Source organism: Rhinopithecus bieti, unplaced genomic scaffold (genome assembly GCF_001698545.2).
Source record: "Rhinopithecus bieti isolate Rb0 unplaced genomic scaffold, ASM169854v2 scaffold_50799, whole genome shotgun sequence".
Lineage (NCBI taxonomy): Eukaryota > Metazoa > Chordata > Mammalia > Primates > Cercopithecidae > Rhinopithecus > Rhinopithecus bieti.
In genome coordinates this window covers 197397-210131 of record NW_016819917.1, presented here as the reverse complement: position 1 = coordinate 210131, position 12735 = coordinate 197397, and the positions used below count along the sequence as shown (strand labels likewise).

The window sequence follows — 12735 nt, the reverse complement described above, 5'->3', positions numbered from 1 at the left end:
TTGCTTTGATAAGAGTCTCTTTTCAAACTCATGCCTTATCCTTCTTAGTGCCTCAAACTACAGCCTATTCAGACATGTTATAACAGATTTGTACCAGTTTATTTTGGTGCAAAAACTGTGAAATTCATGCACAATTTTCTCATAATATGTATTTTTCCATGAGCTTCTTGAAGACCTCTTGTACTAGAAAACTGTATTCAAGAGGATATATAAAAGGATCGTAGATATGTAAGTGCCATTTACTTCTGACATCCAAGGATGGTTCAACATATTCAAGCAAATCAATGTGATATACCACTTGAACAGAATGACAGATGAAAACCACATCATCTCAATAGATGGAGAAAAATCATTTCACAAAATTCAACGTCTGATCATCATAGAAATCTTAAAACAGCTGGGTGCGGCGGCTCACGCCTGTAATCCCAGCACTTTGGGAAGCCAAGGTGGGCGGATCACGAGGTCAGGAGATCGAGACCATCCTGGCTAACATGGTGAAACCCCGTCTCTACTAAAATACAAAAAATTAGCTGGGCGTGGTGGTGCGCGCCTGTAGTTCCAGCTACTCGGAGGCTGAGGCAGGAGAATGGCGTGAACCCGGGAGGCGGAGCTTGCAGTGAGCCGAGATCACACCACTGCACTCCAGCCTGGGCAACAAAGCGAGACTCCTTCTCAAAAAAAAAGAAAAACAAAGAAATCTTAAACAAAATAGAGAAGGAAATTTACCTCACCAATAGAAAGACCATTGATGAAGTGACCAACGTGGAAATAACCATAACCAAGCAGGGAAAACGGAATGCTTTTCCGGTAGGATCTCAAATGATTCAAGAATGCTCTCACTTTTTCTATTCAATAAATACAGGCTGTCCTAGCCAGAGCAATGAAATAGCAAAAGAAATGAAATGCTTCGCAATCAGAAAAATAAAATTTTATTTGTTTGTAGATGACATCTTCTGTGTAGAAAATCAGAGTCAAAGTACTACTGAGACTAATAAACACATCAGTAGATTTGCACAATACAATATCAACACCAAAAATTAGTTGAATTTTCATACATTAACAATAAACAATTTTAAATGAAAATTTAAAAACACTTCCATTTGCTAGAGAACTTAAAGTAAGAAATACCTAGGAATAAACAGAAAGACGTGAGAAATTCATGCACTGACATTTACAAACATTGATTGAAATGATTAAAAACATATATAAACATACAACCCATATTGATGTTTTGGAAAAATTAATATTGTTAAATGTTTATGTAACCCAATGTGATTTAGATTCAACATGATACCCATAAAATCCCTATCAGTTTTGTTGAAGAAACAAAAAAACAGGCTGGGAAAACGGCTCACATCTGTTGGCCAGGCTGCTCTCAAACTCCTGACCTCAAGTGATCTACTCAACTTGGCCTCCCAAAGTGCTGGGATTGCAGGTGTGAGCCACCGCACCTGGCCTAATCCTCTGAACATAAACACTTTAATCTCAATTAATGCTTGAACTCAATGTTAAGTCAACTCAAACTCAGGTCAATGCTGATTTGAATCTAATGTCAATTAATGGTTGATGGTTTGCTATACTCACTGCATTTGGAACTATTACCTCAAAAATGAATTTCCTAATGTCCTGCAAGGAGTGACCTCAGACTAAAGACCTTGCCACACATATGACACTTGTAAGATCTCTGTCCAGTACAGATTCTCTGATGTGTAATGGGGCATGAATGTGAAATAAAGGCTTTGACACAATCATCACACTTGTGAGGTTTCTTTCCTGTATGAATTCTCCTATGTTTTGCCTAAGATGAAACTTGACTGAAGACCTTGCCACAATCATCACCTTTGTAAGGTTTCTCTCCAGTATGAGTTCGCTGATAAACTGCAAGGTAAGAATGATGCCTGAAAAACTTGCCACATTTATTACACTTGTAAGATCTCACTTCATTATGGTTCTCCAATGATTTGCAATGGTTGTAGCGTTACTGAAGACTTTGCGACAATCATTACATTAGTAAACTTTCCCTACACCATGGATTGCCTGATGGTGAATAAGTGTTGATTGGCCACAGAAGGCTTTGCCACACTTATTACACTTGTACGGTTTCTCTCCAATGTGAATTCCAGTATGTTGTGCCAGGTGTGAATCATACCTGAATGCCTTGTCACAAACCTTACATTTGTATGGTTTCTCTCCAGTATGAACTGTCCTATGTATTTCAAGGAGTGACTTGAAATTAAAAACTTTGTCACATTCTTCACATTTGTAAGGTTTTTCTCCAGTATGAAGTCTATGATGACGTGCAAGGTTTGATTTTCGATTAAAAACCTTGCCACAATCATTACACTTGTAAGGTTTCTCTCCAGTATGAAGTCTATGATGATATGCAAGACTTGATTTGTGATTAAAACTTTTGCCACATTCATTACACTTGTAACGTTTCTCTCCAGTATGAATGACCTTATGCATTACAAGAGATGAATTTTGAACGAAGGTCTTGCCACAGTCATTACACTTGTAAGGTTTCTCTCCAGTGTGAATTATAATATGTTGTGCCAGGTGTGAATCACGTCCAAAAGCCTTGTCACAAATCTTACATTTGTATGGTTTCTCTCCAGTATGAATTCTGCTATGTCTTTCAAGGTGTGATTTGCGACTAAAAACTTTGTCACATTCTTCACATTTGTAAGGTTTCTCTCCAGTATGAAGTCTATGATGACGTGCAAGGTGTGCTTTCTGATTAAAAACCTTGCCACATTCATTACACTTGAAAGGTTTCTCTCCAGTATGAATTGCCTTATGAATTACAAGGGACGACGTGTAACTGAAGGTCTTGCCACACTCATTACACTTGTAAGGTTTCTCACCAGTGTGACATCTACTATGGCATGCAAGGTATCGCTTCTGATTAAAGACCTTGCCACATACATCACATTTATATTGTTTCTCTCCTAAATGGATTATCTGACGTTTTTTTAACAGTGAGCTACAATTAAACGCTTTGTCACTCTCATTGCATTGGAAAGATTTTTCTCTCATGTGTACTTCCTGTTTTTGTGTGAGTAATGAAGAATGGAGGAAATTATTCCCATACTTATTAGAAATATGAGTTTTAGGAATACAAGAAATTCTTTGGGATGTTGAAACTGAGGAAGCATCATTGATAGACTTCTCAACTTGACTATCAATTTCCCCTTTGCTCTGAAATACATGCAGTTCAGGCAGATGCAAATGAAAGCTTGATCCAACCTCATCTTTAATAGGCTTGTTTCCAGCATGACTTTGATCATGTCGGTCTGTACTACCAGTCAACTTTCTGATTTCTGTCATGAGTGCTTCACGGCCATTTCTTTCATCTTCTTGCCACTGAAACTGAAAGTCCTGAAAATCTTTCTCAATTTCCTGGAGGGAAAAATCTCCAATGTGATGACTTGCTTGTCTTTGCAATGTCCCAGTGTGGATCACTTCCGTATTGCCTTGCCCTGTTGATGAGAACTTCCTTGTCATGCATTTGGAAGAGATAGCTACAAAATATAAACACCAATAGGTTTCCAATTAAGTGCAGATGGTAAATAATACTGAAATGTGTAAATAGGACACAAATAACAATACTTATTTTGAAATTCCCAAACATGATCTTCAAAGTTTAGGAACACAAAAGAACTAAGATTCTTTAATAAATAAAGGGCAATTACATGTACTTCAAATCATTTCTACGGAAGCCTATTCCCAATATCACGACAAAACACTGACAGGGTACAAACATGTGTAAGCCTGAAGTAAGGAGTGTTTTTCCACTGTGACCCTAAAGTGTATCATAATTTGCAAAAAAAAAGACTGTCACATCAAAGAAGGAAAAAATATATATTCTTTATATTTACAGTGTATTCAGAGTATACAAATAAGTGTTAAAGGACCAGACAACATACTATATTGGTAAATAATCCACAACAAGCTCTTGTAATGATAATCAAAATCAATGGAAATTCTGTATTGTCAAACAATCATAGCACTGAGAAGGTAAGAAAAGATTACAAAAATTTGCCAGGCATGGCGGCCCGTGCCTGTAGTCCCAGCCACGTGAGAGGCTGAGGCACAAGAATTGCCAAGAGGCAAAGGCTGCAGTGAGTCAATATTGCACCACTGCACTCCAGCCTGGATGACAAAGTGAGACTCCATCTCAAAAAAAAAAAAAAAAGGCAGGGCATGGTGGCTCACACCTGTAATTCCACTATTTTGGGACGCCGACACAGGCAGATCACCTCAATACAAAAAGTAGCTGGGCGTGGTGGTGTGAACCTGTAATCCCAGATACCTCGGAGGCTGAGGAATTGCTTGAATCCGAGAGGCGAAGACTGTGGGGAGCTGAGATTGTGCCACTGTACTTCACCCTGGGCGAAAGAGTGAGACTCCATCTCAAAAAAAGAAAATGTTAATACATTTTTCTGAATAACTGTGAAATATTTCCTATATCCATGTAGAATAGGCACTTTGTGACTTTTTAAAAAATATTTTATTACTTTTATATTTTTGAGGCGGAGTCTTGCTCTGTCACCCAGGCTGGAGTACAATGGCATGATCTTGGCTCACTGCAACCTTCACCTCCTGGGTTCCAGTGAGTGTCTTGCCTCAGCCTCCTGAGTACCTTGGATTACAGGCAAGAGCCAGCATGCCTGGCTAATTTTTGTATTTTTAGTAGAGAATGGGGTTTCACCATGTTGGCCATTTGGGATTACAGGCGTAAGCCACTGTGCCCGGTGGCACTTTGTGACATTAATGAGAGAAGTGTGTCAGTTATATTGCATGCCACATACTGAATACTCACATGTAAAATCATAAAATTCAATTAATAAAATATTGTAACCAATGATAAAACAAGAAAATAATACGTACATTCATACATTCTGCAGAATTGTAAACAATTTCCACTTAAGAAAAAAGCCACAATTTCTACTTACCACCAGCACACAATATAAGAACTGAATTACATGTTAAGATCACTACCTTCTGATTTTAACAGATTGACCTCTGATGAGGTCAAGGAAATACACAGCATTATAACGAATAAGAATTGACTAATGGCCAGGTGCGGTGGCACATGCCTGTAATCCCAGCACTTTGGGAGGCTGAGGCAGGCGGATCATGACGTCAGGTGTTCGAGACCAGCCTGGCCAACATTCTGAAACCCCATCTTTACTAAAAATACAAAAAAAAATTAGCTGGGCACGGCGGAGGGTGCCTGTAATCCCGGCTACTTGGGAGGCTGAGGCAGGAATCCTTTGAACCCAGGAGGTGGAGGTGTCAGTGAGCTGAGATCAGGCCACTGCACTCCAGCTTGGGCGACAGGATAAGACTCAAACTACACAACTACTTCTCAAATTCGCTTTGGCAGTTTTGGTATTCTCTAATAGGATGTTCCTGCAGATGCGGACTTTGAGAGAATTCAGTCATGGGTGTTGACTACTCATGAATAGGACCAGTGCATTTATAAAAAGAGATATTAAAGGGCTCACTGCCTCTTCTTTCCACTGTGTCAGGACATGGCAGGAAGATGGCTGAGCTAAACCATGAAGAAGGCTCTCACCAGGAACCAATTTGGCTGGCACCTCGCTCTTGGATTTCCCACTTTCCAAATTCATGAGAAATAAATTTCTGCATCTTAAGCCTCCCAGTTTAAGCTATTTCCTTTTTTTCAGATTCAGTCACGCTCTATCACCCAGGCTGGAATGTAGTGGCATGATTCTCCTACCTCAAGTGATTCTCCCACCTCAGCGCAGAGTCACTCTGTCACACGGGCTGGAGTGCAGTGGCATGATCTTGGCTCAGTGCAACCTACACCTCCCGGGTTCAAGTGATTCTCCTGCCTCAGCCTCCTAAGTAGCTGGGATTACAGGTGCATGCCACTATGTACAACTAATATTTTTTATTTTTAGTAGAGACGAGGTTTCAGCATGTTGACTAGGCTTGTCTCAAACTCTTGACCTCAAGTGACCAGCCTGTCAGCCTTCCAAATTGCTGCAATTACAGGTGTGAGCCACTGCGCCTGGCACATTTTTGCCATTTAGTACATTCGAGGTTTCACCATGTTGGCCAGTCTGGTCTCAAACTCCTGACCTCAAGTGATCTACCCACCTTGGCCTCTGAAAGTGCTGGGATTAGAGGGGTGAGCCACCATGGCTGGCGATTCTAAGCTATTTCTGACAGGACAGTGTAATGACTGAGGCAGGAACAGGAGAATCTCATCATCAACATCACTGACGGCTTACAAATCTTATTAAACAAAGGAAGTTAAGAGTCTGTACTGTAAAAATTGCAATCCTTGAAGCCATCTAATAGCACTAACATGTTAAAAACCTTGAGACAGGCTGGGTGCAGTGGCTCATGCCAGTGATCCCAGCATTTTGGGAGGCTGAGGCAGAAGGATCACAAGGTCAGGAGATCGAGACCATCCTGGCTAACAAGGTGAAACCCTGTCTTTACCAAAAAAAAATACAAAAAATTAGCCTGGCGTGTTGACACCCACCTGTACTCCCAGCTACTTGGGAGGCTGAGGCAGGAGAATTGCTTGAACATGGGAGGTGGAGGTTGCAGTGAGATGAGATCACACCACTGCACTTTAGCCTGGGCATCAAAGCGAGACTCCATCTCAAAGAAAAAACAAAGAGGAAATGGAAGAAGGCTACAGAGTAACTCTAACACACATAAAGTTATCCAGTAAAGGTAAATTAAAAAAACAGATAGGCCGGGCATGGTGGTTCATGCCTGTAATCCCAGCACTTTGGGAGGCCAAGGCAGGCGGATCACCTGAGGTCGGAAGTTCGAGACCAACCTGACCAACAAGGAGAAACCCTGTCTCTACTAAAAATACAAAATTAGCCGGGCATGGTGGCCCATGCCTGTAATCCCAGCTACTTGGGAGTCTGAGGCAGAAGGATCACTTGAGCCCAAAAAGCAGAGGCTGCGGTGAGCTGAGGTTGTAGCCTTGCACTTCAGTCTGAGCGGCAAGAGTAAAACTGTCTCATAAATACATATATTAATTAATTAATAAAAGGACAAATACAGAAACTGGCACACGTGTACCTTTTCTTCACAACTAAACTTTTTTCATATTATTTAAAATAAAAAGGCATGAAAAAACACTGTACATATATGTCAACCGAAATGGAACATACACAGAAATAATGTTGGCATAAATAAAAACAAGTTCTAGTGGAGAGGGAATAGTTTTTGCAGGTTATCAAATTCTTCTGTTTTTGTTTGTTTGTTTGTTTTAGAGATGGAGTCTTGCCCTAGATCCCAGGCTAGAGTGCAATGGTGCAATCTCGGCTCACTGCAACCTCTACCTCACGGGTTCAAGCAATTCTCCTGTGTCAGCCTTCCGAGTAGCTGGGATTATAGGCACCTGGCACCATGCCTGGCTAAGTTTTCTATTTTTAGTAGAAACGGAGTTCACCACATTTGCCAGGTTGGTCTCAAACTCCAGACTTCAGGTGACCTGCCTGCCTCCGCTGGGATTATAGTCACGCACTGCCCTGCCTCACTAATTTTTGTAATTTTAGTAGAGACAAAGTTTTGACATGTTAGCCAGGCTGGTTTTTAACTCTTGACCTCAGGTGATCCACTCACCTTGGTCTCCCAAAGTGTTGGGATTACAGGCGTGAGCCACTGCACCCGGCCAGGTTACGAAAATTTTAAGTTTCATCATTATGCTATAATTTAAGATGTTTAACATACCTGCAACAATAACCTCTGCCCAAATATCTATACAACACACTTCACTTCTGCATACTGAAAGGAACGGACACTAACGTGGTTGTTATATTCACCCTGGAATCATGCTTCAGCCACTTACATGTTTACTAAGAACTAAAAGACAAAACTATCTCAAATAATAACAATGGTTGGGCCATGGTGGCTCACGTCTGTAATCCCACTGCTTTGGGAAGCCGAAGAAGGTGGATCATTCGAGATCAGGAGTTTGAGACCACCCTGGCCAACATAGTGAAACCCAGTCTCTACTAAAAACACAAAAATTAGCTGGGCATTGTGGTGAGCGCCTGCAGTCCCAGCTGTACGGAAAGCTGGGCACAAGAATCCTTTGAGCCCGGGAGACAGAGTCTACGGTTAGTCAAGATTGCGCCAATGCACTGTAACCTGGGCGACAGTGTGAGACAAAGAAAAGACAGAAAAGGAAAAGAAAGAAAGAGAAGAAAGACAAGAAAAAAAGAACAGAGAAATAAGCGGGGGGAAAAAGATGTCTATTCAGAGATCTCAGGATTGAACCTTCCATTTTCCCACAGAATTCTCCGACTTGCAGAGAGTTTCCCCACACACTATTGGAAGGTGGAGCTTCCACTCTGCCCATCTGAGCTCTTACCTGCCTTTACACCTGTAATACATTCCCACCCAGCTGGATTTATTTATTTATTTATTTATCTTGAGGCAGAGTTTTGCTCTTGTTGCCCAGGCTGGAGTGCAATGGTGCGATCTTGGTTCACCGCAACCTCCGCCTCCTGGATTTAAGCGATTCTCCTGCCTCCGCCTCCTGAGTAGCTGGGATTACAGGCATGCACCACCATGCCCAGCTAAGTTTGTATTCTTAGTAGAGACAGAGTTTCTCCATGTTGGTCAGGCTGTTCTCAAACTTCCAACATCCGGTGATCCACCCACCTCGGACTGAAAAACTGCTGGGATTATAGGCATGAGCCACTGTGCCCAGCCCTGAATTTTTTTTGCTATTTTCACTTCACACTCCACAGTCCAGGGCTCTTTCCCTTGCTCCAACACAGAGATAACAGGTGAGAAAGAGGCTTCTGCTTATAAAAAGAAAGAACCATAACATGCTGGCGCTTTTCTAGAGTCCCAGCCCTACGTTTCAGTAGGAAAGAAGACATTACAGATGGATCTGGGAAAATATTTCACTAATTGCTCCACTGCCTGCCTCCTTCTGAATGCTTGGGGAGCATTGCAATATGTAATACGTGGACATGGAGCTCTCTTCCAAGAACTACTGAATCGAAAGCACAGGAGAAGCAAACAGGGAACTGGAGATGTTTAAAGTCGGCCAGAAGGTTTTATTTTTGTTTTTGTTTCTTCAGACAGTCTGTCGCCCAGGCTGGAGTACAGTGGAGTGTTTTCAGCTCACTGGAACCTTCGCCTCCTGGATTCAAGTGATTCTCTTTCCTCAGCCTCTCTAGGAGCTGGGGTTAGAGGCATGCACCACGCCAGGCACATGCCACCATGCCAGGCTAACTTTTCTATTTTTAGTAGAAATGGGGTTTCTACATGTTGGCCAGGCTGGTCTCGAACTCCGGACCTGAAGTGATCCACACACCTAGGCCTTCCAAGGTGCTGGGATGACAGGTGTGAGTCACCACGCCCAGCCTGCCATAAGGTTTTGTGCCTACTTTAGTTCTGGAACCCACACTGAGGTACCATGAAAAATGCAGAACATCTAAACAAAGGGGACAGTGAAAGTCTAGATGCTACATCACAAAGCTTTTCACTTCAAACTCAACACAGTGTCCATTTTAGTCAAGGAACAATGGGGCTCCCAAAAGAAACAAGAGAAAATGCAAAGATACACAAGGGCACATCCACAGCAGGGAAGTTCTCCTCACCCAGGGAGACCAGGTTCCTATAATTCTCCAGCATCACGTCTCTGTATAGAGTCCTCTGAGCAGCGTCCAGGCATTTCCACTCCTCCTGAGAGAATTCTATGGCCACATCCCTGAATGTCAACAGACCCTGAAATGAAAACACATTTATACCAAATGGTTATGGGAGGAGCTCTTATCCTTACAGAAAATGAGAAGAGGAGAGAGGGGAAAGCATGCGTTTCACTGTAGTGAATGTTCTGACATCCGAATAAGGGACTTCTCACCACATGATGTCCTCCCAGTTGTGTTTGATTACACTTTTTGAAGAGGTCATGGCACCCTCTCAGTATGAATTTCTTATGTTTGTGAAAAATACAAGAAATAAATAAAAAATGAAAGCAGGGTTCCTGTTAAAGAAATGTCTGAAACTTATATTGACACACCAAGTGACATTCAGTATCTAGATGAGACATAGCATGAGTGATGTCTTCAGAGATGACAACATCCGCAGTAAAAGATCAGCCAGGTGCGGTGAAACATGCCTGTAATCCCAGCTATGCCAGAAGCTGAGGCAGGAGAATCGCTTGATTCCAGAAGGCAGAAGTTGCAGTGATCCCAGATCGCCTCACTGCACTCTAACCTAAGCAACAGAAACTCGGTCTCAAAAAAAGAAAAAAGAAAAAAAAACATGAGCCGGGCATGGTGGCAGGTACCTGTGGTGCCAGCTACTTGGAAGGCTGGGGTGGGAGGACAGCTTGACCCTGAGGGTGGAGGTTGCAGTGAGCCACGATCGTGCCAGGGCACTCCAGCCTGGGCAACAAAGCGAGACCCCATCTCAGGATAAAATAAAATACATGAAAACAAAATTATTCAAAGTACAAAAATCCATTTACATATATATATGTTTATAAAATAATAAAACCTACTCAGACTGACAAAAAACTAGATGTTAATACAAAGCACTATCAATGAGGAAAGAAAGAGACCCTCTCACATTGTTGTACATTGTTTTATACTCAGCACCTGTTTTAAGAAAAAAACAAGGAAGTAAAACCAAAGACAGGCAGCCCCGCGCCAGGCCCCGAACCAGGCCTGGGCCTGCCTGGCCTAAACCCAGTAGTTAAAAATCAACTCATAACTTAGAAACCCATGTTATTCATAGACTCCTGACACTGTATAGAAGAACACTGTGAAACTCCCTGCCCTGTTCTGTTTCTCTCTGACCACCGGTGCATGAAACTCCTGTCAGGTATCCCCTAGATTGCTCAATCACGACGCTTTCATATGAAATCTTTAGTGTTGTGAGCCCTTAAAAGGGACAGAAATTGTGCACTCGGAGAGCTCAGATTTTAAGACGGTAGCTTGCCGAAGCTCCCAGCTGAATAAAGCCCTTCCTTCTACAACTCGGTGTCTGAAAGGTTTTGTCAGCGGCTCGTCCTGCTATATCCTTTGTCCCAGATTTTCAAAACACATACGTGTGTGTTTATATAAGTACGTGTATGTCATACATGTGTATATGTGTGGGGATGTGTGTGTGTATATATATACATATGTGTGTGTATACGTGTGTGTGTATATATGTATATACGTGTGTGTGTATATATATGTGCATGTGTTTGTGTGTGTGTGTATATATATGAGTTTTAAAAATACAAAAAGTAGCAAGTTTTGTTTAACTGAAGAGGAATCTCATCTTGCTGGAAAAGGACACTTTGGCAGTTGGGGGCAGGGGGGAATCTTGTGGGATCTAAGAAAACAGGAAATGCTTCATCCTAGAGGAAGCAATCACTCCTTCAACTGCCTGACCTGGAGGAATCTTCAGATACCTGTAGGAACGCAGGCATGCACAGAGGCCACCACTATGGCACTCTTTATACACAGAAAAATCGCAAATGACCCACAGGTTGTCACTCAGCCAATTTCCAATGCCAAAGAGCAAGTTATCCATGTTTACTAACATGACAACATGTAAATTTTCACAACTAGCAGGATCAAATATCAAAGTAAAATATGTCCTGGAACACAAAGAAGAAAACAACAGACACTGGGGTCTACTTGAAGGTGGAGAGTGGGAGGAAGGAGAGGAGCAGAAAAGATAACTATTGGGGGCCGGGCGTGGTGGCTCACGCCTGTAATCCCAGCACTTTGGGAGGCTGAGGAGGGTGAATCACCTTAGGTCAAGAGTTCAAGATCAGCCTGGCCAACATGTTGAAACCCTGTCTCTACTAAAAATACAAAAATTAGCCAGGCGTGGTGGCAGGTTTTTTGTAATCCCAGCTGAGGCAGAAGACTAACTTGAACCCTGGAGATGGAGGTTGCAGTGAGCTGAGATCATGCCATCATACTCCAGACTGAGCAACAAGAGCAAAACTCAGTCTCAAAAAAAAATAAATTAAAAAAAAGTTATTGGGTACTAGGCTTGACGCTGAAGTAATGAAATAATCTGTACAACAAACCCTGATGACATGAGTTTACCTCTGTAACAAACCTTCACATGTAGCCTCAAACCTAAAGTAAAATATATATATATATAAAATTTTCTTTTTTAAATTTAGTACAGTTTTTTTTTTTTAAGTCTCATAAAAATGCAGAAATACACGTGTACGAGACTTGCTCTGACACCTGGCACAGAACTGACAGTAGCGGCTCCCCAGTGAGGCTGGAAGGAGGGTGGAGGACGTGACAAGGAAAGGAGATGCTTTATAGCTAAGAGCCTAAGCTGCAGCTTTGCTTGGAGTTTTACCACAAAACAAATACATGCATCATGTGATGTTTAAATATAACAATATATATTTAATAACAATTGGTGCACCTGCAATCCCAGCACTCTGGGAGGCTGAGGTGGGCAGATCACCTGATGTCAGGAGTTCGAGGCCAGCCTGATCAACATGGTGAGACCCCGTTTTTACTAAAAATACAAAAAAAAATTAGCCCGGCATGCAGGCACACACCTATAATCCTAGCTACTTGGGAGGCTAAGGCAGGAGAATCATTTAAACCCGAAAAGTGGAGGTTGCAGTAAGCCGAGATGCCACTGTACTCCAACCTGGGCAAGAGAGCAAGACTCTGTTTCAGAAATAATAATAATAATAATAATAATAATAATAATAATAATAAAATAGGTGGAATGAGAATATGC

The 12735-nt window shown here is 41.9% G+C and overlaps 1 protein-coding gene across 1 annotated transcript in view; it reads right to left on the bottom strand.

The window, feature by feature from the left end:
* Positions 1–913: 913 nt before the first annotated feature.
* Positions 914–12735, bottom strand: part of LOC108520065 (zinc finger protein 701-like) — a 14715-nt gene continuing 2893 nt past the window's right edge. The window contains exons 3-4 of the mRNA XM_017859338.1: positions 9618–9744; positions 914–3521 (exon numbers count right to left, since the gene is read on the bottom strand). Of these exons, the coding sequence (XP_017714827.1) occupies positions 2008–3521; positions 9618–9744 (1641 nt within the window). The 3' untranslated portion in view covers positions 914–2007. The remainder of the gene's footprint in view (positions 3522–9617; positions 9745–12735) is intronic.